This window comes from Neodiprion virginianus, chromosome 4 (genome assembly GCF_021901495.1).
Source record: "Neodiprion virginianus isolate iyNeoVirg1 chromosome 4, iyNeoVirg1.1, whole genome shotgun sequence".
Taxonomy (NCBI): domain Eukaryota; kingdom Metazoa; phylum Arthropoda; class Insecta; order Hymenoptera; family Diprionidae; genus Neodiprion; species Neodiprion virginianus.
The window spans coordinates 4,891,773-4,913,963 of NC_060880.1; the positions used below are offsets into that span (position 1 = coordinate 4,891,773).

Consider the following 22,191-nt stretch of genomic DNA (forward strand, 5'->3'; position numbering starts at 1 on the left):
AACCTTTGGAATTTGTAAGCTTATTGCGGTAAGTAGATTCCAGCTATGATCCCAGTGTCATGGTCCATGATAATTGTAGCAATTGTCATAATCTTCGGGCAGGGTTGGAAATACAAAATCATGGTATTATTATCATGACTCTGTTATATCTGCCTATAAATCGAACTAACAGTCTCTATTATTGATATGAAAACCTCATATAACTTCGATAAATGAAATTGAAATTATGTAATGAAACAATAAGATCACGTACTTCCATGATCTTTTGCTGTGTGCATTGTGAAAAGATGTGAAAATTCTTATTACCAGTTGTTCAGTATTTCAACTACTGCATTAGAGTTCGAAACACAGCGTACAATTTCTTGAATTCGATCGTACTTTGTCACGCAATTTCACTTTTCTTTTTTAGAATGACCTTGCATAGGTCACAATTATATCCCACTATTCGTATCTATGTTATTGAGGTAGGGACCAGAACAAACATTCATGAACGCAACAGAGTGCGGTTAAGGTTCGAACAGATATTTTACCGAGAGATTGGTCTGTTTTCTTGAATCAGTAACCGATAGAATTGATAGCTTCCAATTGATTATTCGAAGGAATCGATCAGAGATAATGAATAGCTGTCAGGATTGATGACAAGATATACCATGAGAGAAAAGTGAAAATGACATTAGATTAGTGGTTCACCGATAAGAATATAGAGGAATATAAATTGAATCGTTTCAATCACCTTGTACAATATCCAAAATGCTGGTCGGTATTACGTTGCTGTCCCTGGCCACCGTTGTGGCTGCTACCACAGGGCCCCATTACTGGGATGATCACAATGGCATGGTGCACCTTTTTGAATGGAAATGGAGTGACATTGCTGATGAATGTGAAAGGTTTCTTGGGCCGAAGGGTTACGGAGGTGTCCAGGTTAGTAATTGATCTGACAAACAGCCGGTGCTGAATCAAGAGTCGACACTCAGTTCTATTTCTTTCACAGGTCTCACCCCCGAATGAAAATATCATAATTGATACCAGACCTTGGTGGGAGCGCTACCAGCCAGTTTCTTACAAATTGGTAACCAGATCTGGCGACGAGGATGCATTCAGGGACATGGTGACACGATGCAACAACGTGGGCGTCAGGATCTACGTCGACGCCATCATTAACCACATGTCATCAACGGCAGACGATGGGACATATGGCACTGCTGGCTCTCAGGCTTTTTATTCGGAGAGGTCATGGCCTGGGGTTCCCTACACTTCGGTCGACTTCAATTCGGCCTGTGAAATCACGAGCTATCAAGATGCCGCTAACGTCCGGAACTGTGAATTGGTTGGTCTTGCGGATCTCAATCAAGCAACGGAATGGGTCCGCGAAAAGATCGTGGAGTACATGAATAACCTGATAGAAATTGGTGTAGCTGGCTTCCGGTGAGGACGAAAAATATAACTGGTGGCATATCTCGACCTTTCTTAACATACTGGACGAGCTGAGTGGCTGAGCAACTGTGCATTCCACGATTTATTGATTGAAATTTCCTTTCATTGATAGTATTGACGCAGCTAAGCATATGTGGCCAGAGGATTTGGAAGTCATTTACAACAGTCTGGATGATCTGAATACAGATCAAGGCTTCGACGCAGATAGTCGACCATTTATCTTCCAGGAGGTTATCGATTACGGCGGTGAAGCAATTTCGGCATCGGAGTATGTGGACCTTGGCAAAGTTACCGAATTTAAGTACGGTTCAGAGTTGAGTAATTGCTTCGAAGGAAACAACGATCTCAGATGGTTGACCAATTGGGGTGAAGACTGGGGTCTCATATCCTCCGATGATGCTTTCGTGTTCATCGACAATCACGATACCCAGCGTTCTGACGATGTGCTCACATACAAGAGCTCAAAGGCGTATAAGGTTTGCTGGCAAAGTTCCAAGACCAAACTTTCGCTGCTTACAATGTGTATGGATGTAATAAATTTAGAACTTAATATGAAACCTTGATTGTTAATGTTATCTTAGATGGCGGTCGCTTTTATGTTGGCCCACACTTACGGCACCCCCCGAGTTATGAGCTCCTTTTCATTTGACGACAGTGACGACGGTCCACCCGCCGACTCCGACGGCAACATCGTTTCACCCATCATCAATTCCGATGACACATGCGGAAACGGATGGGTCTGCGAGCATCGTTGGCGCCAGATCTACAACATGGTTGCATTCCGAAATGCCGTAAATGGAACCAGTGTCAATGACTGGTGGGACAACAGCAGCAACCAAATTTCCTTCTGCCGTGGTGGCGCCGGATTCATTGCATTTAATTTGGACTCCTGGGACCTCCAACAGACCCTCCAGACTTGCCTTTCCGCTGGTACCTACTGTGACGTCATATCCGGCAGCTTGGTGGACGGTAGCTGTACAGGAAAGTCAGTAACTGTAGGCAGCGACGGTACCGCTTACATCGAGATATTGACTACCGAGGAGGATGGTGTACTTGCTATTCATCAGAACGTGAGTGAAGACGCGCTATGTTTACAGTTTTCACGATTCTAAATTTCATTTCCATTTTTTCAGGCAAAGCTGTAAAGACGTTGATAACTCAGATCACTGCACAGTGTGTCGGTGAGAGATTCATATCGTCGGTGTATCATGAAAAATCATGACGTTTGAACGCATCATGTACTTCCAATCTTACGAAAAACTTGTTTACTGTTTATCCTGAACCACTTCCTCTGACGACAAGCAGCTTATGTCTGTTGTTTATGTCTATATCGTAATAAGTCACCCCTCACAGCCGTCTTGCGCTGTCGTCATTTTCGATAAATATTAATTGTTCAAATTTTTATAGGAAAATTAATTTGTATAATCTGTTGTAAATAGAATACCCATTTTATACGTACATAGTTTCTTTGTAAAATTTGAAGCTTTTCCAGGAATCCATGCGAGGAGCAAAGGTTGATTAATGAAAGATTATGTATCACCCTAAGTGGGTCTATATCAGCTTGCTTCGCTTCTTTATTGTTATCGACAGAAGAAACAAGTGGTCGATAATGAGGTGACTGATTATTTGCGATCAGTTATGAACAAGCCCGTGGCACGCGTCTTTGCGTCAATTTCTTCTACCAGCGCCAAGCCATTCTTCAAAGCCACGCAATTTCGTGATATAAACAATAACTGTTAACGTGTAGATCGAAATCATTCCTTGCGGCGCTAATTGAAAGATTGGGGCTTATATCTATAATTAAGATAAGATAAGTACATACAGGCATAATTTAGCGATAGTAAGGTAAGTTTTTGAACACAAACTCGAAAATTGTACTATCAGAAGGTGGAGTGCATCGATATTTATTTGAAACTATAATCAACTAGCAACATATGAGATACATCATTGATAAATGAATTTGTTTGCTGGCATAATTCAAGGCTGAATTTGAGGTGAATTTCTAAGTGAAATTTACCGCAGATCAAAGATAAAAATTTTCGTCTTGAGAATATTAAATACGTTTAATTTATACACAAAATGAAAGTGGATCTTTATAATTAATAAACTTGGCGCTTACCTCACTAGTCGTTGTCAAACAATTCGAACTTGGTGTTGGCTCTGCGGATCCGGCTGATTGTGCAAGAATGGTCACAAACTGGAAATAATGAGAATAATGAATGAGAGATCCTCAGCCTGAAAGTGTCCATTATAAACTTTAAATCCAGTCACCGTTACTTCAAGCGTGCTGATTTGTAGAAATAAATTTAGATAATTGTTTTTTCATCATTTCCGTGATTGATTCCCCTTGAAAATAAAGTATTCCATGAGAAAGGAAAAAGAAAAAATTATTGAATCAATTAGCGTTAATCAGAATGTCGATTAAACTATGGTATAACATCCCTAAAATGACATTAAGTTCAGATTTGAAAAATCTTGGTTTTTGTCCCTCTAAATCCAACAAAATTCTAGATTTACTCCTAGACGTCAGTGAAAACTAATTGATTTTTTAGAAACTCGAATTTATAGTTTCGACTGAAATGCGACTATCAGATTTTAGTTGTGTTAGATTGCTGCGATCGCTAGACGAAGTTTTTCCAAATCCGTGCAAGGGGATATGGATGAAAAGTCGGCGGAAAAAGTGAGCGAATTTTGGGAATTTGTATCTCAATAACCATTTGTTTAATTCATTTGCTGTTCTTCTTCTTCAAAACAACGTATTCCAAGCTTCAATAACATTTTTTGTAACTTGAATCAATTAACAGAAAGCATTGCTATCGATAATAACGTCAAACAGTTTTCTCGGTAACGCGTTTGTTTGAATTTGAAATTCGATTTGTCGTTCGAAATTCAAAACTTTTTAATTTAGTGCTAGGAAAAGAGAAAAAAAAAGAAAAAATTTCTATACCATCCCCACACCCTCCCCTGCCTAAAACCGATGACGTAGCTTACGGACGCTTCTAGAGATCCGCATAGGATGCCCGTTCTCGCCGATTTGCGACCGGCAGCTTTGCAGATGTAGCTCCGCTTCTCCCACTTATACTCCCCCCCACCAATAACGTTACCCCCACTTCGAGCGATCGGAGTGGTGGGGCGACGGTAGGTCTCAGCGATAGCTCGAGTATTAGAGAACGCATAAAACTTTAATTAATTATTAACTCAAAATTTCATATAAAAAGTTAAATATAACATAGTCTATAGCACTTCTGCAATAATAAGGAACAATTTAAAAAAGTTTCATCAAAATCCGTCATATAGATCTTAAGTTAAATCCTTACAAGCATATATACAAAGAATTTTACATATATATATATATCTATTAGTACAGAGTATATTATTACATTTACTCTGATATTTCAGCGAATTAGCATCTTGGAGAATCTGGGTAGAGGATAACGCGGAATGTTTAATTTTCCACAGTCGTTTTTCATGACACTGAAGCCAAGGGAGTTTTAACACGCTCAAAAATATATATCTACAGGAACATGTTTTACGTTTCGATCTATGCTATAGTCGAGATCAAAGTTTGAACTTGTATAGGATTTATTGTCAGGATAGATCTGATAACGTGGTAATTAGGTAAAAAAAAAATTGAATATGAAACTGTGAAAAATTTACTGGGAAAAAATGCTCATTAAAAAAACAAGAATAATACAACCAGTTTAAAAAAATTGAAACGACGATATCGTCAATTGTTATCTCTTTAATCGCGACGTCCATCATCTGCAGAGGAATTACAGCTTTGCCTGAAAAACGTATAAATAAAAAGTATAAGCATGTAAAAAAGGAGCCTAATCTTTGCAATGGAATAACGTGGCAATTAGGGGCCGGTTCGACTTACGTTCTGATGAATAGCGAGAACACCGTCTTCCTCAGAGGTCAAGATCTCGATATACGCTGTACCGTCATTATTAACGGTTACGCTCTTTCCTGTGCAGCTACCGTTGATTAAGTTGCCGGATATGACGTCACAGTAGGTACCAGCGGAAAGGCAAGTCTGGAGGGTCTGCTGGAAGTTCCAGCTGTCCAGGTTGAAAGCGACGAATCCGGCTCCACCACGACAGAAAGCAATCTGGTTGCTGCTGTTGTCCCACCAGTCGTTGATTCCAGTTCCCTTAACGGCATTACGGAATCCAACCATGTTGTAGATCTGGCGCCAACGGTGCTCGCAGATCCACCCATTTCCACACGAATCGTCGGAATTAATGGTAGGGGAAAGGATGTTTCCATTCCAGTCGGCTGGCGGACCAGCTTCACTGTCCGTGAAATCGAAGGAGCTCATGATTTGAGCAATACCATAGGGGTGGGCCAACATGAAGGCAGTCGCCATCTGTAATCAAGTTAATTAAAAACTTTCATTACACGTTCGATCTTTCTTAGGTGTCGGTAGATGTTTCCTACGACCCGTTAGCTCACCTTGTACGGCTTAGAATTCTTGTGGGTGAGGATACTTCCACCACCACCGTGACCACGCTGGTTGTCATGGTTGTCGATGAACACCAGAGCATCACTGGATGTCAGGAGACCCCAAGCTTCACCCCAGTTGGTCAGCCACCTAAGAGCGTTGTTTCCCTGGAAGGCGTTACCCAGCTCCAAACCATGCTTGAATTCGGTAACTGTTCCAAGGTGTACATATTCCGATGCTGTAATTGCTTCGCCTCCCTGATCAATGACCTCTGAATATATGAAGGGGCGACTGTTCGCTGGGAAGCCATGATTCGTGTTGAGATTGTTCAACCGGTTGAAGATGATCTCCAAATCCCCGGGCCACATGTGCTTAGCTGCGTCGATACTGTTGGTAAAGTGATAAGAAATTGAGCTTTTTCTCTCTTCCTTTGTAGAGAAACTGAATGCAACGAGTGTAGAGGTTGGTTGTAGCTTACCGGAAGCCAGCAACACCGATGTCAATAAGGTTGTTCATGTACTCGACAATCTTGTCGCGAACCCAGTCTGTTCCCTGGTTGAGATCCGGGAGACCGCTCAGCTCGCAGTTTCGTACCTCAATGGCGTTTTGGTAGCTTGATATGGAGCAGACTGAATTGAAGTCGTTCCAACCGTAGGGGACCTCGGGCCACCATCTGTCACCGTGATAAGCCGATGATCCGCCAGTTCCGTATGCTGGAAGCGGTGCTGACGCGGACATGTGATTGATGATGGCGTCGGCGTAGATCCTTACACCGACGTTGTTGCAGCGCGTTACCATGTCCCTGAGAGCAGCTTCGTCGCCAGATCTGGTCACCAGCTTGTAAGAAACGGGCTGGTACCGCTCCCACCATGGCCTGTTGCTGATTATCAGGTTTTCATTCGGGGGCGAAATCTGTAACAATAAAAGGTCTCTTTGGAGCTCCTCGCAACGCAGTTATGGCTGACCGTTCGGTTCCGGAAATGTTACCTGAACACCGCCGTATCCTTTCGGCCCAAGGAATCTTTCACATTCATCTGCAATATCGCTCCACTTCCACTCGAAAAGATGTACCATACCATCACGGTTGTCCCAGTAATGGGGATCCTTGGTGGCGGTCGCAACCGCGGCGAGAGCTAGCAGCGTCACACCGAGCAGCATGGTCAATACTTTGTGTTCTGGATTGAGGTGGTTGGTGAATTTATATTTTACCGAAATCTAATCGGTACGTCAATAATCCTGTGTTATTTTCATCCGTCATTTGTGACATATCTCAATTAAAATCTTGACCCCACGAAAATCAAATGCGAAGAGACACTGATTGATCGAAATTGATCGATTCTATTTTAGAATTCGCAGCGTTACGTGATTCTATCATCGACCATCGCACACTAAGAATAAAAGATGATTCTGGAAAGAAATTCATATTTTTCATGTCATCCTGCAAGGCGTCCCTAAATTGTTATGCTGGAAACTAATGTCAATACATTCTGTTCAATCAACGTGATTCTGCTGGTCAATCTGTATAGCAGTTTTGCTCTCTTATCAGCTCAGGTAATCTTCAGTCAGTAGTGTATTGAAAATTTAACATCAGTCACAAGTTGTGCGGAAGTCGCTTTTTTGGAAGCTTGATTTTATCAACTTGACCCGGTAAAGCTAACCGAAAAAGTACTGAGAAAAGAAAATCTTCGTCCAACAAAACATTTATTTTCAGGGTAGAGTTTTTTGTTCGAATATTTTCTTAATGAGGTAACAAAAAATCGCACAAAATCAACTACACAGTACAGATATTTTTAGAGTAACGAAAGACTCGTTGAGATAAATTCAGTTTAAGTAATAAAATGCATTCGCCACTTGCAAAAAAATATTTGTTGGGTTTAAAGGACCGAAGTTTCTTTCAAGGTAGGAATTATAATCATGGTATTTTAATAGTGGTTACATCAAAACTCGGAGTGTTTCTCTCAAGAGATAATAAAATTCATTAACGTACTGCAACTGGTCACATATTTATACAGCCGTGGCTAGATCAGTCACATTTTTATCGGATATTGTCTAGGACTCGGAAAACAACTAACGTATCTGATGGAATTGCAATGATAATAATGATCAAGGTCTTTCTTGTTTGTTCATTGTTGAGAAAAATTGGCTCTGCAAAACCGTGCACGATAGTACGATAAAATAACGGCACTAACTACGTTCTTCTTTTCGACATAAAGATTTCGTATAGTTCCGAATATGTTTGTGGCGAAACTTTAACCGAGTTTTTACTCGCAAAAAAAAAAAAATGTTTTGCAATCGTCGTGAATCGGGTGAATGAATGAACAATTAATTTATGAGTCACGAAACTGAGGAATTGATACAGAAAATATAGGTCCTTAGTTTTCGATACCGGATGGAAACTTTATATGATATCATTATTTCAGTCTGTTCGAATTGAACTTTTCTGCCGGATATTGACAATCGTGATTGGCATCCAATTGAGCTTGCTACAGTTTCGCCTAAAACAAACAAAAGGAGAAGTTATGAGTTTGAAGACTGCAAAAGTTGTTACCTGAGAACGGAGAATTTTTTAACCATCACACGTCGATTTTACTCACATTTACATGGATAGCGAGTACACCGTCTTCCTCGGAGTTCAATATCTCGATGTAAGCGGTACCGTCGCTGTTCACGGTTATAATTTTTCCTGTACATCTACCGTCCTTCAAGCTACCGGATATTACGTCACAATAGGTACCAGCCGGAAGGCCAGACTGGAGGGTCTGCTTCAAGTCCTGCCTGTCTAAATTGAATGCAACGAAACCGGCACTTCCGCGAGAAAATGCAATTTGATTGTTGTTATTGTCCCACCAGTTCTTTACTCCAGTACCCTTGACCGCATTACGGAATCCAACCATGTTGTAGATCTGTCGCCAACGGTGCTCGCAGACCCATCCGTTTCCGCAGGTATCATCAGAATTGATCATCGGTGAGGTTATGTTGCCATTGGAGTCGGCGGGTGGACCGGCGTCACTGTTGTCGAACGCAAACGAGCTCATGATTTTGGTGATTCCGTAAGGGTGGGCTAACATAAAGGCAGTTGCCATCTGTAATCAAATTAACGAACGTAACTGGTAGATCAGAGTCTTTGAATGCATTTCAGGACTACAAATTCCTGTCTGTCCCGTCAGCTCTGTGATATTTGAAAGCTCACCTTGTACGGTTTGGAGGTTTTGTGCGTGAGAATACTTCCACCACCACCGTGACCACGCTGGTTGTCATGATTGTCGATGAACACTAGAGCATCACTGGATGTGAGGAGACCCCAAGCTTCACCCCAGCTGGTCAGCCACTTAAGAGCGTTGTTTCCTCTGAAGCAGCGATCCAGTTCCAAACCATACTTGAATTCAGTAATTCTACCAATGCCTGTGTACTCCGACACATTGGTCGCTTCATGTCCCAGATAAATGACCTCCTGATAGATGAAGGGGCGACTATTCGGCGCGAAGCCCTGGTCTGTATTGAGATTCTTAAGGCGTTTGACAATGATTTCCAAATCTCTCGGCCACATGTGCTTTGCCGCGTCGATACTGTTAGTAAAAAAAGAAAGTAATGAACTTGATAGATGACTCGTGGTCGGTGTCGTGGGTCGATAATGAAATGTGTAGTTCTTGTGTGTTAAGAAACTGCATGCCAGAATATCTGCAAGAGTTCAGAAGCTTACCGGAAACCAGCTACGCCAATATCTATCAGGTGGTTCATGTACTCCACGATCTTTTCGCGGACCCATTCTGTTGCGTGGTTGAGATCCGCAAGGCCAACTAATTTGCAGTTCCGGACGTTAGCAGCATCATTGTAGTTCGTGACGACGCAGTCCGCATGGAAGTCGGCCGAATTGTAGGGAACCGCGGGCCACGATTGATTAGAGTAGAAGACCTGGGATCCAGCAGTGCCGTATGACCCATCCTCTGCAATCGAGGACATGTGGTTGATGACGGCGTCAACATAGATCCTGACACCCGCGTTGTTGCAGCGTGTCACCATGTTCCTAAAAGCTGCTTCGTCACCGGATCTGGTAACCAGCTTATAAGAAACCGGCTGGTAGCGTTCCCACCAAGGCCTGTTTTTTATTACCAAGTTTTCGTTCGGGGGCGAGACCTGTGAAACGAAAAGTTTCTTTGGTGTTGTTTGCAACGCATTTATGGCGAACCGTTCGGTACCAGAAATCCGACCTGGACACCTCCGTATCCTTTCAGTGCGAGGAATCTTTCGCATTCATCGGCAATATCGCTCCACTTCCACTCGAAGAGATGCACGATGACATCGCGACCGTTTGAGAAATGAGGATTTTTAGTTGCAACCGCAAATGCGGCCAGAGACAGTAACGTCAGGCTCAACTGCATTACGATAACTGAATCACAGAACGAAGAAACTTGGTACTTATATTTTACTTGACGTTATTTCCAACTCGTTGACAATTCTAGGTTTTTAATTCAGTCGTAACTACGGCGTGATATCTTCTCAATTATCTGACCCTGAAATAATCAAAAGTAGGGGTCAGTGCCAATGATAAATCGTAAGTAATCGTGTTCTTCATGAATAATCAGAGGGCAGTAGCGTACCATAAATTTTCACTACTAGCTAGTGTGTGCCTCTGTGAGTATTCCAATGCATAGCAGCCGAAGTGAAATACAATAACATATTCTTGAAAAAGTATTATAGCATCACTAAAATTGAACAGATTGAACGTTTCTGTAATCTAAAACGTGCTTTTCGCATTCTAAGAATATCGGAAAATGTTTTTTCCGCAAAATGGCAACCATCCTTCTCAGGATTCTCGTGAGTGTACAAAAGTAAACACACTCGTTCGATCGTATTCCGAAGATTTGTATCAACATTAATTCTCCAATCGATCTGTGAAGTGTTTTTTCATCTTACCTGCTGACGTTATCTCTAGTTAGTATAATTATCATGTTATGGCAAGTCGACGTCGGCCGTCAAAACAAGTTTCGCCCGAGGCGATTTTCACTCGACTTTCCAACGATATAAGTTAACGCGTAGACACGAAGATTAGATTTTAGCTCTTTGAAGTGAACTATTCTTATTTCGTGCGTTGTAAGTAGGGCTGCGAATACAGGCTGTACACTCTGTGCCGACCGTATCATCAGTTGCTCCATCTATGGATAATAAACAAAAATTAACCATAGCGCGGGAAGCGTTAAATAGTATAGTACATATGATGAAACCATATTGAATTTCATTTACTCTGCAATTACCATAACTCTCTGACGAATGAAATTAAACAAGAAAAATTGTGTCGCATGTAACGTCATGCAAAACTTAGACAAAGATACTTTTCGAAAGATGGGAAATGTATTGTCCATATGTATGTGTTTGAACATATATATATATATATATATACATATATATATATATTTCTTGTTTAATTGGAAGGATGCAATAAATTTTCCCAAATGTGATATGTACGAGAAGTATGATTGTATGATATTAGATATATATTCGTAACTTTATTTCGACTGATTTGGCTACAGTATATCACAACATTATAGAGATCGAACTTCAGATAGAGATATTCCATTTGGCAAATTCCAAATAGCAGCAATATACACGAGTATATTTTCACTCGACCACAGTGATTATACACAACAATTTTGACGTTAAATATAAATTATCTTCGCAGTTGGAGGAAACATTTAAACAATCGTGCCGTCGAGACGTTCACACTGCGGCAAATTTTATCTATAAGTATATCGTAATTATAATGCACACAAAAGCCAAGTAAATCAAGCAATTGTGAGAACTAGTGCCAATTTCTTGTCACCTCGTTAACTTTCACTTTTCTGCCCAGCGTGTTACTACCTAACTGCACGTCACACCGAATACGAATTTTCCCTGCAGTATTCGTACGTAAACAATGCGTGTATGTATATATACGTATATTTCTTCGTTATGATATGCACAGAAAAATTTCATCCCAATACTTGTGTTACTATAAAACAATCCAACAATATGGCTTTCGCCGGCCGATAACAATGGAATAGTTAATAAGCGTCAGGTAGTAATGAGTATTGCTGGCATAAAAAATCTATAGATGTGCATATGATTAACAACATGATATACTCTTGTTCTTTTTTTTTCAATCTTACATAGCAAGTACAATACATTGGAAATTAAAACAAAGGGTCAGATCGTATGACTCGTTTGCGGTAATTGTTTACAGCATAATTGTATCAATGTCTTATTGATACAATTATGCTTAATAATTAAATTATAATTACTTATGTCTTTGCAATACGGCCGTTGAGTAGGTACAATAGTAAGGTGAATTGATACGATTACTCATTTTCCCCAAACTCATTCCAACAATATTTGCAAAATTAAAATCTGCGCCCAATTCGGTCACAGAAGAGCGAATAGTCGGGAAAAGAAATTACTTGTTGCTCTGAGAAAGAGTTACCCAAAATTATGACAATGTAATTCAATTTTTTTTTTTTATGGCCGCGACAAAGGTTCGAAAATTCGTAAGATTATTTATGCGGAATTGAATTGTAACGATATTTTTTTGTCTTGCCGAAAAGATATCATACGATGAAATTATTGGCACTCATAAATTGAAAGCAAAATTATACATCGCTGCACGCAAGGCTATACAATAGTACGACAATACAGTTATTCACATTTACAAACATATCATTGACACTTATGCGCATTTTTATGTAACATATTGAAAACATGTTACACACATTGATAAAAATTTAATTATGAAACATTCGTGGCCAAATAATTTTGCATCCAGTCGTCCCGTCATATCGACAAAATAACAAAAAAATTTGTAAAAGTAATTTTTTTTCTGTATTTTTAACCTAATTACTAATCAGTAAAAACTGATAACAACAATTATAATTCGCGGTCGTCGACCATGCAAGAGTTTTTCAATTTTTCACATCAAAATCCAATGTTCCAGGTACGTGAACATACAGGCAATCAACAAGAAACGCGACAGTCACAAGGTATTAATCGTATTTTAAACGAAATTTATATATATATATATGTATATGAGTAAAAAAGCGGTTCGAGTTATCGCCTGATCCGTCCTTGTTCTTTGTCTGTATAGTTTGCGTACGCTGTTAGAAATGACACAGAAGCTGAGCCGGCACTTTTGATACGTTAGGCGTACACACATACTTATATGTGTATACCTAGACGTGTTTTGAGGGTATTTCATTTTTCGGTACATACGATTAGATAAATTCGCAGTGAATTTTGAATCGCAGTGCCGGCATATTACAAGCTGTCTGGGCTGATGATTAATTGAAAGGGGTAAAAAAAAAAAGTTTCACCGTCTAGAGTGAGGATTTTGAGGTAATTCGTTTTGAAAAATATGTATCTATTAGGCATTATGTATAATATAATGCTTACATGAAGTATATAAGTGATATCAGTTCGCGACCTTTATTCTTCCCCCCCCCCCCCTCCCCCCCTCTTCATTCGTATTAACGCGGGTGAAAAAATGAAATAAAAAATATATCAATTACTACGATAAAGCGCAGTAATCATTATTAAAACATTATATTTTTAAATATAATGTCCGTATAACACTCGTATTTTAAATCCACGGAAAAACGGGACAATAATTTTTTTTTTTTGTTTTTATCTTCTTTCTTTGTTTAATATTAAATACATAACAATGATAGTATTTGCTTATATTTACGTAACTTCTTGTAGATATATAAATAACCCCTATATAATGTGGATAAGATATTTGCAGGGTAGCAACTAACCTGACGACGCATAATGGATGTTTCGATCGGTCGATTTGTTTAACCACAGTATTATGGAAACTCGAAACTATTTTTATTTCTGGTTGTAAGAATGCCTGGCAACTTCGATTCTCTATCGTATCCGATATGCAATCTTAGCGATTTTATCGATGTTTACTGATCGAAATGACTTCGTCATAGGGGGCAAAAGTCAGCACCGATCTCGCAAGCACCTTTTATCAGTTGAGCCTCCCACCGATCACTCGATTGAGGGAAAATCTCGCAAGATCAACTAATGCCAAATTTATCGTAATCGAAACGTCCATCAGCGCTGTAACACAACTTGCAGTATTTTTCGAATAACAACTTGACAACAGGTGATATAACAGCCAACCACCAGCCATGGCAGAATTTAAAGATGCATGAGACGTACGGATTATCGTCAAAAATATTAATCTGAGATTTTAAAAAAGTTTTAAGTATGATCGATTGAGTTCAATTGTATCGAAACAACTTCCTTCCCTTAAAATATACATGGAATCAAATTAAACACCGAATATGTAGTTATGGATCAATTCACAAGAATTATAAAATTCCAGCATCTTGTTCTATACTTGCAGGATACAAAGTACATTTCGTTTTCTGAATAGATTTTTTTTTGTAAATTGCCAGTAAGTCATTGTTCGAAAATTTGAAAAGTTTTCCAATAGAACACAAATTTATAATTATTCAACTTGTAGTGTTCGGTAATTTCGCCAACAGTGTTCTTTGGATTATATAATATAGAATTTGAGACAATTTAAGAGCAGCGATTTTCAGCTAATTCATTTTCCAAGAAAACAAAACTGACATTATTTTTAATTGTAATTCGTCGGTTCAAAATTGACATCCATGTTTATCAACGGGGTATAATTGTTTTGGCAATTAAATCGTTATCGTTTACAACATTTCTGTTTGTACCGGACGTCTAATGCATCATTATAAGTCACGTGTTGACGGAACGATGACAAATAGTTTTGGGGGTAATCGACAGGACTCGGGGTGGAAAACTTGTGCATGCATCGGAGGAAGGCGGGGCTCCTGCCGGTTTTGTATAAATCATGAAAAACACGCAGTATGACGTATCTTTGCTGTTACACAACTTGGTGTATTACAACTTGATGAATATAGTTTTTAATATTAATTATCAATTGAACTTTATGGCAAAGTTCAGTCTGTATGGAGAGGGGGGTTACCACACCCCCTGAGGCTAAGATGAGAAGAAAAAAAAAAAAGAAATCTTCAGGATCACAGTTAGTGCGCTTCGGGCGAGGGTTGATTAACTCGCGAAAATCCACACGACAAGGATGCATGGAAATGTTTGATCGATAGATCTCGATTTCACAACGCTGATTAATATTACAGATCGCATGATCATTAAGTAAATACGGCTTTCTGGGATATACATATATACACGAGTCATTTTCGCAATCGAAGGAGAACACGTAATGTGGTTTCGTTCAATTTTTTATATTCGCCGGTTTCTCGTTACTTTTTTTTTCTTTTTCCTTTTTTTTGTAAGGTAAATGATTGATGCACGCTTTTAATATTCTCTAACTGATTACGCATCTATTCGTCGATACTTGTTACACATATTCATGAGGATTCTAAACACACGAATTGATTCAATCGCGATATTTTTAATTTCTTTCTCATCACGTAAATGATGGGAGAACAACAGCTACTGTGACTTTGTAGTAGTATCAAATATATAATTTAAAACGTCACTACCATTACGAGGTATCATTTATCGCTCGATTGATGGATATGTTATAATTGTATTATTTATAATTTTGTATATCAATATACTCTATGTACATTGACTACGTGTGTATGTATAATATGTATTCAAACCTGCCAATGTCCCTGTGAATAAATCAAATTGAGCATTTATTTATGACAGAATATTAATTGATTTTTTATTACGCTATTTTATCGCTATTCGAGAAACCCATAAATATTCAGCGGACAGGGACAAACTGGACAATTGTTCAATGGAAGATTTTTTCTGGAGATTGTATCGAAATTAAAAACTGTACTATTTATCTGAAACTTTGAGGCGAAGCGTGACAAAAAATTCTTATATTTTGAGCTACGCTTTTATCTGCCGTTTCTCACATTTCCTGGTGAAATTTTTCTATCTCAGCCTGACGAGTGCACGAAATTTGCAGTAATAAAACCCCGATAAATTCAAATATCGCAGAGCACAAGGTATTTTGTCGTGATTATAATCATGATGATTCTGAGCGTAAGACGAATCTGTTTTCTTTGAATTGCATATGCTCATTGCATACCGGCTAAAATTACTCCACCAGGAAATTGAGGCTCTACGGATAATTGAATATTGAAAAAACTCGACCCCCTAAAATGGAAAGAATTAGAAATGAACCGGAAGTTTCCGGGAGCAAAAAAAACTAAAATAAAAATACTCAACTCTGACATTGGACTAGCTGCAGAGTTATTGTGCTGTTAAGAAGGTTTGTGAGCCAAAAGTCGATACCTTTTATTAGATCCAATAAGAGATTTTTGTACGTTGAGTATTTATCAAAGTATTATATTTGAAAGCTGAGAAAGTCTGTTTAAAGACACGAGAGTAAAAGATAATCGAAGGATAAACAATAGCTTGGATATCAATGTTTTCTACAAAATCCCGTTAAAACAGTTAATAATCAGGCAGATTTATTGGATTTCAATTTACGATCACTTATTTTATTCGAATGACTATTTTTCAAGTCAATGAAACAGATTTTTGTTTCTTTCCAATAGTCAATTGAATATTCCAATCGGTTCATCATAATCAATATCGATGAATCTGCAAAAAACAGTAGTTTGAATAGAATAAACCATTGTTGAGTGTAATCAAACGGATCTGCTAGACTTTTAAAGCACTTTGAAGAGATTTGAACGAAGCATCGATATCTAAGTTTTTGTTTACAATCCCATTACAGCTTCTTGATAAATAATAACTTGATAAATACTCAATGTATACTATCTCAAAATAAAAAAAAGGTAAGTAACCGGAACTAAAAATTTCTCTCAGTGCGGGAAAGTTTTCTCATGACGAGAAATGTAGAATGTAATTTTTTCTCTCTCAAAAAAAAAAAAATGCTAAATCGCCTCTTGACGTGCCTTACTTTGGAGAAGGTTATCTCACCCCCTTAAAGCGTCGAATGGCGGACGAAAAAGGATACGTGTCGCTTAGAGTTCAGTCTACCGTAACGTATGAGAAAAGAAATGAAATCGGAGATATCGACCTGGGATATCTTCCTTGTAATTGTAGGTGATTAAAATTTGTGCGTCTTGTAGAGCCAAACAAGGTCTGCCCGGCCCTCCTGCCTAAGGACAAAGCGGATGTAGAGGCCGCCCAAGTCAGCGGCCGCGGGGTCGCCGCCGACATCCTCTCGCGGAACAATTAAGGAGGATTCGCGTTCTGGGAAAGGCATCGGGACGTTCGGAGCGGCCGCAGCTGGGGCGGCCGCGGCTGTAGGTTAGTTGCTACCCGAGTTTTGTTTCTGGTCCGAACCGACGTCACTTCCGCTTGAGCTCAGGGTCGTGTTGCTGCCGTAAGGGTCGAGCGAGGACTGCACCGACATACTCCTACCCTGACGCCTCACTCTGTGTGGGGAGAGTTTCCCGGGGTCGACACTGGTTGGGTCTGCCTGCAACAACCCTTTAGTCAAGTGCCGTACCCTCCCGCTTCCTCGCTTCGGGGGGGCGCGACCCGTTTCTAAACGATCGACACCTCGCAGAGTCAAGACACGCACCTGATAGGCCAATGCGTTCATGATTATGTTGTCGGGCACAAGACCCAGCGGGTGAACCTCCCGCATCAGTACGTTCGCCGGTATTTTTTGGAACTGTATGTAGACCAGGAAGTTACCGATCACGTCCTTCAGCGGGGTGTTCTGGTTGCTGTCGAAGTACTTCTTGCTCCACATCAGCGCGGCCTGCGGTTTAAAATGGACTCGTTTAATTTCAACGATACGTGAGAGAGGGACGTTGATCGTTTACCTGAAACTTGGTGAACTCTTCGGCGACGAGTTCTTCCCTGGCCAGTATCAACCGGACCACGTGCTGAGGCAGGAGGGTGAACGAGCCCAGATTTAACACCTCGTTCCCGTGCTTGTCGACGAACTCCAGGACCTTTTACACAGGCCAATGAGAAGTGCCGTTAGCGCTGAACCATTTGACATTGCAGAGATGATTTTATCACCAGAGAAAGGGTTAGCTCTACGGTTCAACCGACCTTTTGCACCAGCGATTTCGTACATTTGTACTGAATGTACCGCTCCGCCGAAGCCAAAAGGGCGCAGACCGTGTCGACCGTTATGCAGCACTGAACGAAACCGGCGCAAGCTCTCCTGAGCTCGTCAAGTCCGTAGTAATCGGCAGCGTTCATCACGCCTGGGAGAAAAGAATGGGGAAAAATCAGTGATTACAGAGGTTCGTCGTTGACCTATTGATTGGGAAAAACTGACCCAGCAGAGTTCTCGGTTGAAGAGTGACGCATCCGGTGTGGATGTACTCGATGAGCTGGCGAAACACGTCGGGTTCGAACTCCTCTATGATCAGAGTGTGATGCTGGTTCGACTGTGGCTGCGATGAAGAAATACTGTCATTAGCGGGTTCGAGTGTTGTCCGATTCGAGGTATGAAATTCGGTACGATCAGTAGCATAAATAATATGCTGATGCAAGTACGATAGCTATAAGTGTAACAGAATCGAAAGAGAGCGTCCATGCTGAGCGACTGTAGAAGAGAAGATATTGCTGGTGATGTTTTTGTGCGGAACAAGCGATAGCGGTTAATTATGGAGTACCTGATCGCCAAACATTGAACGAACGTGTAGCCGTGCTTTACGCCCCGCAGTCTTTTCTCAAATAACTTTCACAATAACGACAGTCACGAACAGTGTAGCGAGTTGCGGTACGACTGCGGTGAAATAATTTAACAAACAACCAAAGCTCACTATAATCAATCCTGGTGCAAGCACACTATCCATACATTAAAAGTAAGAGCACATTGCAACAGGCACGAACCAAGTCGGGGTGAGAATTCGACAATGGGTGTTGGTAGAGAAAATTATTTAGTGATCAGTTCAAGCCAGCGTAAATTTTGCCTATGTAGGTATATCAGTTCCGATTATTTGTTCCTTTGTTCGTTGGCCGTTAATTGATGCGAAATTAAAACAAATTTTACACTGACTTTGCCCGGCACTGAAGATACTTGGGACCGATGCTACCTAACTCGGTTATGCTTGACTCTATCATCTACCATACATGTATGCATGTAAGTACGTGTGTGAAAATATAAAGGCATACTTCAGCTCCTACTAGATGACTAATTGATAGGAGTTTTATGATTAAATAGGTGATTAAAGTACCTCTTGAATGGGGGCCAGCTGCTGCGCGAAGCCTGATCGCTACACGACACATAACAAATACACACTTACTATTGCTATTTTGAATTTGTAACACCGAAGCCCGTGTTGCGGCTAACAATTTACGCCAACCGCGGTTTACGCAACACCGTCGTCAACAACGGGTGGGGTCGTATTTCATGAGCTATTAGTTTCATTTCACGTTCAAAAAATCAACCCTCAACTCGGCTGTGATTTCTTTTTTCTTTTACCTTGTGGTTTTCGTTTTATCTTTTTTTCTCTCCAGTGGTCAAATTAGAATATTTTCAAGGTGTGGAATAGTTTCGTTTTACACATATACACAGAATGCGGTGTTGATAAAATATATCGATAATCAGGTGAACCAGGGATGAAAAGAAAAAAAAAAACGGGGCTAATCCGTTCTTCCGTATCATACGCAAACGAACCGTTGTTAATGTTTACTGTTTTTGTATAAAATTTACTGCACAATAATGTATTACACGAGTACGTGTAGAGGTAAGTGATGTCACTCAAAGCGAAAAAATCGTTCATTCGAAGCCTTGCAGCATTCTTGTATTGAGCCTAAGCACAATTGTATGTTACAGTGTTATGCGTGTCTGCCTAATCATTCGTCAAATATCAAAATATAGATCTTTATCAATCCGTTTCACCGTATAATCTGCGCTCCCGAGTTTATACTCTCGGCCTTTGCACACTTGGGCCACAATATCGGCGAATTCTTACGAAGCGGAGATGTTAGTATTTTTGGTTATACCTGTTGAGTGGCGTTCTGGAGGTTGAGCAGTGGCTCTGAGCTTCGTTTCAGGAAGAGACGTATCTTGTTCTCCTTGGGTGGTGGGTCCTTTTTGCGTTGTGGGCTGGGCGCCTGGTAAAGCATCTTGTGGAAGACCCTGAAACAGATAATGCCAATGGCGTTGGAATACGCCTCGGAGTCCATTTCCGGGGCGGGTTCGACGTGGTTTTTCACCTGCTACGAGCCGCCAGGACTGCCTTGACCGCGCAGACCGGCTCCCGGGTGTCACCGACGAGGAAGGTCACGTCGCAAAGCTCGGGCATGCTTGCCAGGAACTTCATGTCCTCGGCAAGTCCGCTCTTGTTCTCAAAGGTCGAGTAGTCCGGTTCGTCCAGCAGCGAGTCCATCGCGCCTATCATTCCAAGGCCACGGCCGAGGCCGAGGCCCGATCCCGACGCCTCAGGCATGGACCCAGAGCTCTCCTGGGACCGTAATTTTTACACCTCATAGATAAGGACCCTGGCCATTTGACACCGGAGCTTCTCGTTAATTACCTGTTGCTGGAGTCCCGGTGCCCGCTCGCCCACCGGGCTGTTTTTCCCTCGAAAAAACACTTTACCTCACTTCACTAATTGCGGCAAATTCTCGTTACGCATATTATACGCTTTGTGGACCTCGGTGCCTTTTTATTCACACCCCAGACTCCGAAGGAAGAAGACCGCGGCACGAACCTGCCTGTGCAACAGTTTGTCATGTATGATATATAAGTTGAAGTTGGAATGATTGTAGCGTCGGGAAATCTGAACGCCTGTATAAAGGTTCTTCGTTATTGCAGAAACATTCGGTATTGTGATATGCTTATCAACCCGTCGGTTCGAAAGTTGTTCTAATCCAACAGCTATGCATCGGGAATTCTGAGTTCAATCGAAATTCGCGATAATATCACGGTGTTGCAGTTTTTATTTTCAACAATTTTAATTCAATACACAAACAGCGTGGCGTACTTGCCTGTGTCTTGACAAGAAAAAAAAAAAAGAAAATCAAAACCTGAAGGAAGTTATGCAGATTAAGGGGAGGTGGCGAAAAGCTGTATTACGCAACATGTCACGTTACCTGTTGTCTTCAAGTTTGCGCGTCACTGATTACCCTGCGAAGGGGCATAATATTAATTGCACACCCGTAAAACGCGTGTAACGAATGATTTTCAACGGATTGAATAACCTGGATGCAAGGTTGAAAACTCGTGATCGACAATTCTGTGCGCGAAACTAGCTGGGCATGAACCTGCGTGTGATAAAATGAAGTTTGTTTATCCTGATGTGCGCTAGTGCCGATGAGTTATCTAGGCAGAGGGTCTACCTATGAATGAATACCGTATCTGAACTACGGAACGGCGTTTCTATCGGTGCACTTCTTACCCTATAGACTCGCCTCTCCACACTCTGCGGCCAACCTTCATCACCGGCGCCTGCGCCGCGACGCCGTCGAGCCTGCGCCCATCCGACTCTCGGTTGTTTATTGAAGAACTTTTAATTCGAGATAAAAATTATCCCCTCGGGAACAAAGGTAAAGAAGAGAAAAAAAAAAGAAAGAAGGAAAAAACAGTGAAAAAAAAAAGAAAAAATTACACCAGGCGTCAGCACGGCCTGGAAATTTTTCATCGCAGCTATTTAATCACGGTGTAATCATCCCTCGCGTATATTGATTAAACCGCGGATCATAAGGACAAGGTATAAAATGACCGTTCGTTAGAAACGATCGTCACTTTCAATTATTTACGAGATGAAATAATTTCAGCCGCACAAATTCTCAATCGCTGAAGCTTATACCTTAGGAAATTGGTTTCTGCTATGCGGAATTCCAGCCGGACGATAATGAATAATTATCGACGAAACCGCCGGGCTCAGTTCCGCGACTCGGTGGTAAATTCGCCGAAGGTCTTGTGAAATCGAGTTTGTTCGGGGGTTGAGACCCTGGCCGGTAGCGTAAGATACAAAGTCCTTGAGGTTCAGGCGTGAGTATGTGTGCCGTCTACACGCAAGGTGGAACCAAGTTCCAGGAGCTCTGACTTGCTGGGGGCGTTATTGAATGGGGAACGGAAGAGGGTGGGATGACCGCCACACACTTACAGGTCTACGTGCAAAGGGTGACCCAGAATCCGGTGACATTGACGCGCCCTAAACTGGGTCACCCAGGGAGCGTCGTTGACGTCACGACCGTGCGGTTTCTCCCTGGGCGAGATGAGCCCTCGACGACGAGGTGTTCCCATTATATACGACAATTTCCATCCTTTATCTTACTCTTCTCTCGAAATTTTCAATCACGTTATTGCGCTCTTATCGGTATACCTGGCTATGCTCGTTTTATCGAGACTTGAAAGATTC

General features: G+C 41.0%; 4 protein-coding genes across 9 annotated transcripts; 1 reads left to right on the top strand and 3 right to left on the bottom strand.

Moving 5' to 3' along the window:
- Positions 1–496: 496 nt before the first annotated feature.
- LOC124303570 (alpha-amylase 2-like) lies at positions 497–2,892 on the top strand. Its single transcript, XM_046760921.1, has 5 exons — positions 497–921; positions 992–1,425; positions 1,547–1,910; positions 2,016–2,504; positions 2,568–2,892. Exons 1-5 carry the CDS (start codon positions 751–753, stop codon positions 2,577–2,579), a joined length of 1,470 nt encoding a protein of 489 aa, XP_046616877.1. The 5' UTR covers positions 497–750; the 3' UTR covers positions 2,580–2,892.
- A 2,179-nt stretch (positions 2,893–5,071) lies between these two features.
- LOC124303569 (alpha-amylase-like) lies at positions 5,072–7,066 on the bottom strand. The gene is made up of 5 exons (XM_046760919.1): positions 6,866–7,066; positions 6,357–6,790; positions 5,890–6,265; positions 5,315–5,803; positions 5,072–5,219 (listed from the first exon to the last, which is right to left on the bottom strand). The coding sequence occupies exons 1-5, from the start codon at positions 7,034–7,036 to the stop codon at positions 5,208–5,210; spliced, it is 1,482 nt and encodes a 493-aa protein (XP_046616875.1). The 5' UTR covers positions 7,037–7,066; the 3' UTR covers positions 5,072–5,207.
- A 718-nt stretch (positions 7,067–7,784) lies between these two features.
- LOC124303567 (alpha-amylase-like) lies at positions 7,785–11,002 on the bottom strand. 3 transcript variants are annotated; one of them, XM_046760915.1, is made up of 6 exons: positions 10,793–11,000; positions 10,075–10,389; positions 9,579–10,012; positions 9,069–9,444; positions 8,473–8,961; positions 7,785–8,373 (listed from the first exon to the last, which is right to left on the bottom strand). In XM_046760915.1, exons 2-6 carry the CDS (start codon positions 10,255–10,257, stop codon positions 8,362–8,364), a joined length of 1,494 nt encoding a protein of 497 aa, XP_046616871.1. In that variant the 5' UTR covers positions 10,258–10,389; positions 10,793–11,000; the 3' UTR covers positions 7,785–8,361. The 3 variants fall into 3 exon arrangements, with proteins under 3 accessions (XP_046616871.1, XP_046616872.1, XP_046616873.1); XM_046760916.1 differs by lacking the exon at positions 10,793–11,000 and adding an exon at positions 10,477–10,617; XM_046760917.1 differs by lacking the exon at positions 7,785–8,373 and having other exon boundaries at positions 8,452–8,961; positions 10,087–10,389; positions 10,793–11,002.
- Positions 11,003–16,675: 5,673 nt separating this feature from the next.
- Positions 16,676–21,226, bottom strand: LOC124302500 (serine-enriched protein). Of its 4 annotated transcripts, none has more exons than XM_046758740.1 (10): positions 20,921–21,226; positions 20,362–20,538; positions 20,042–20,289; positions 19,829–19,964; positions 19,057–19,095; positions 18,153–18,270; positions 17,921–18,078; positions 17,686–17,817; positions 17,439–17,621; positions 16,676–17,333 (listed from the first exon to the last, which is right to left on the bottom strand). In XM_046758740.1, exons 3-10 carry the CDS (start codon positions 20,272–20,274, stop codon positions 17,163–17,165), a joined length of 1,170 nt encoding a protein of 389 aa, XP_046614696.1. In that variant the 5' UTR covers positions 20,275–20,289; positions 20,362–20,538; positions 20,921–21,226; the 3' UTR covers positions 16,676–17,162. The 4 variants fall into 4 exon arrangements, with proteins under 4 accessions (XP_046614696.1, XP_046614695.1, XP_046614697.1 ...); XM_046758739.1 differs by having other exon boundaries at positions 20,362–20,542; XM_046758742.1 differs by having other exon boundaries at positions 17,167–17,329; positions 20,362–20,542.
- Positions 21,227–22,191: the final 965 nt, after the last annotated feature.

Excerpts from the sequence above, each read along its gene's own strand:
- LOC124302500 (XM_046758740.1), bottom strand. The coding sequence starts at position 20,274 with ATGCCTGAGGCGTCGGGATCGGGCCTCGGCCTCGGCCGTGGCCTTGGA. Across the intron at positions 18,271-19,056 it reads AGCTGGCCCCCATTCAAGAG|CCACAGTCGAACCAGCATCA; the intron begins GTACTTTAATCA and ends TCTTCATCGCAG. Across the intron at positions 18,079-18,152 it reads TCAACCGAGAACTCTGCTGG|GCGTGATGAACGCTGCCGAT; the intron begins GTCAGTTTTTCC and ends CTTTTCTCCCAG.
- LOC124303569 (XM_046760919.1), bottom strand. The coding sequence starts at position 7,036 with ATGCTGCTCGGTGTGACGCTGCTAGCTCTCGCCGCGGTTGCGACCGCC. Across the intron at positions 6,791-6,865 it reads AAGGATACGGCGGTGTTCAG|ATTTCGCCCCCGAATGAAAA; the intron begins GTAACATTTCCG and ends TTATTGTTACAG. Across the intron at positions 6,266-6,356 it reads ATCGGTGTTGCTGGCTTCCG|TATCGACGCAGCTAAGCACA; the intron begins GTAAGCTACAAC and ends CTTTACCAACAG.
- LOC124303567 (XM_046760915.1), bottom strand. The coding sequence starts at position 10,257 with ATGCAGTTGAGCCTGACGTTACTGTCTCTGGCCGCATTTGCGGTTGCA. Across the intron at positions 9,445-9,578 it reads ATTGGCGTAGCTGGTTTCCG|TATCGACGCGGCAAAGCACA; the intron begins GTAAGCTTCTGA and ends TTTTACTAACAG. Across the intron at positions 8,962-9,068 it reads AAACCTCCAAACCGTACAAG|ATGGCAACTGCCTTTATGTT; the intron begins GTGAGCTTTCAA and ends ATTTGATTACAG.
- LOC124303570 (XM_046760921.1), top strand. The coding sequence starts at position 751 with ATGCTGGTCGGTATTACGTTGCTGTCCCTGGCCACCGTTGTGGCTGCT. Across the intron at positions 1,426-1,546 it reads ATTGGTGTAGCTGGCTTCCG|TATTGACGCAGCTAAGCATA; the intron begins GTGAGGACGAAA and ends TTTCATTGATAG. Across the intron at positions 1,911-2,015 it reads AGAGCTCAAAGGCGTATAAG|ATGGCGGTCGCTTTTATGTT; the intron begins GTTTGCTGGCAA and ends ATGTTATCTTAG.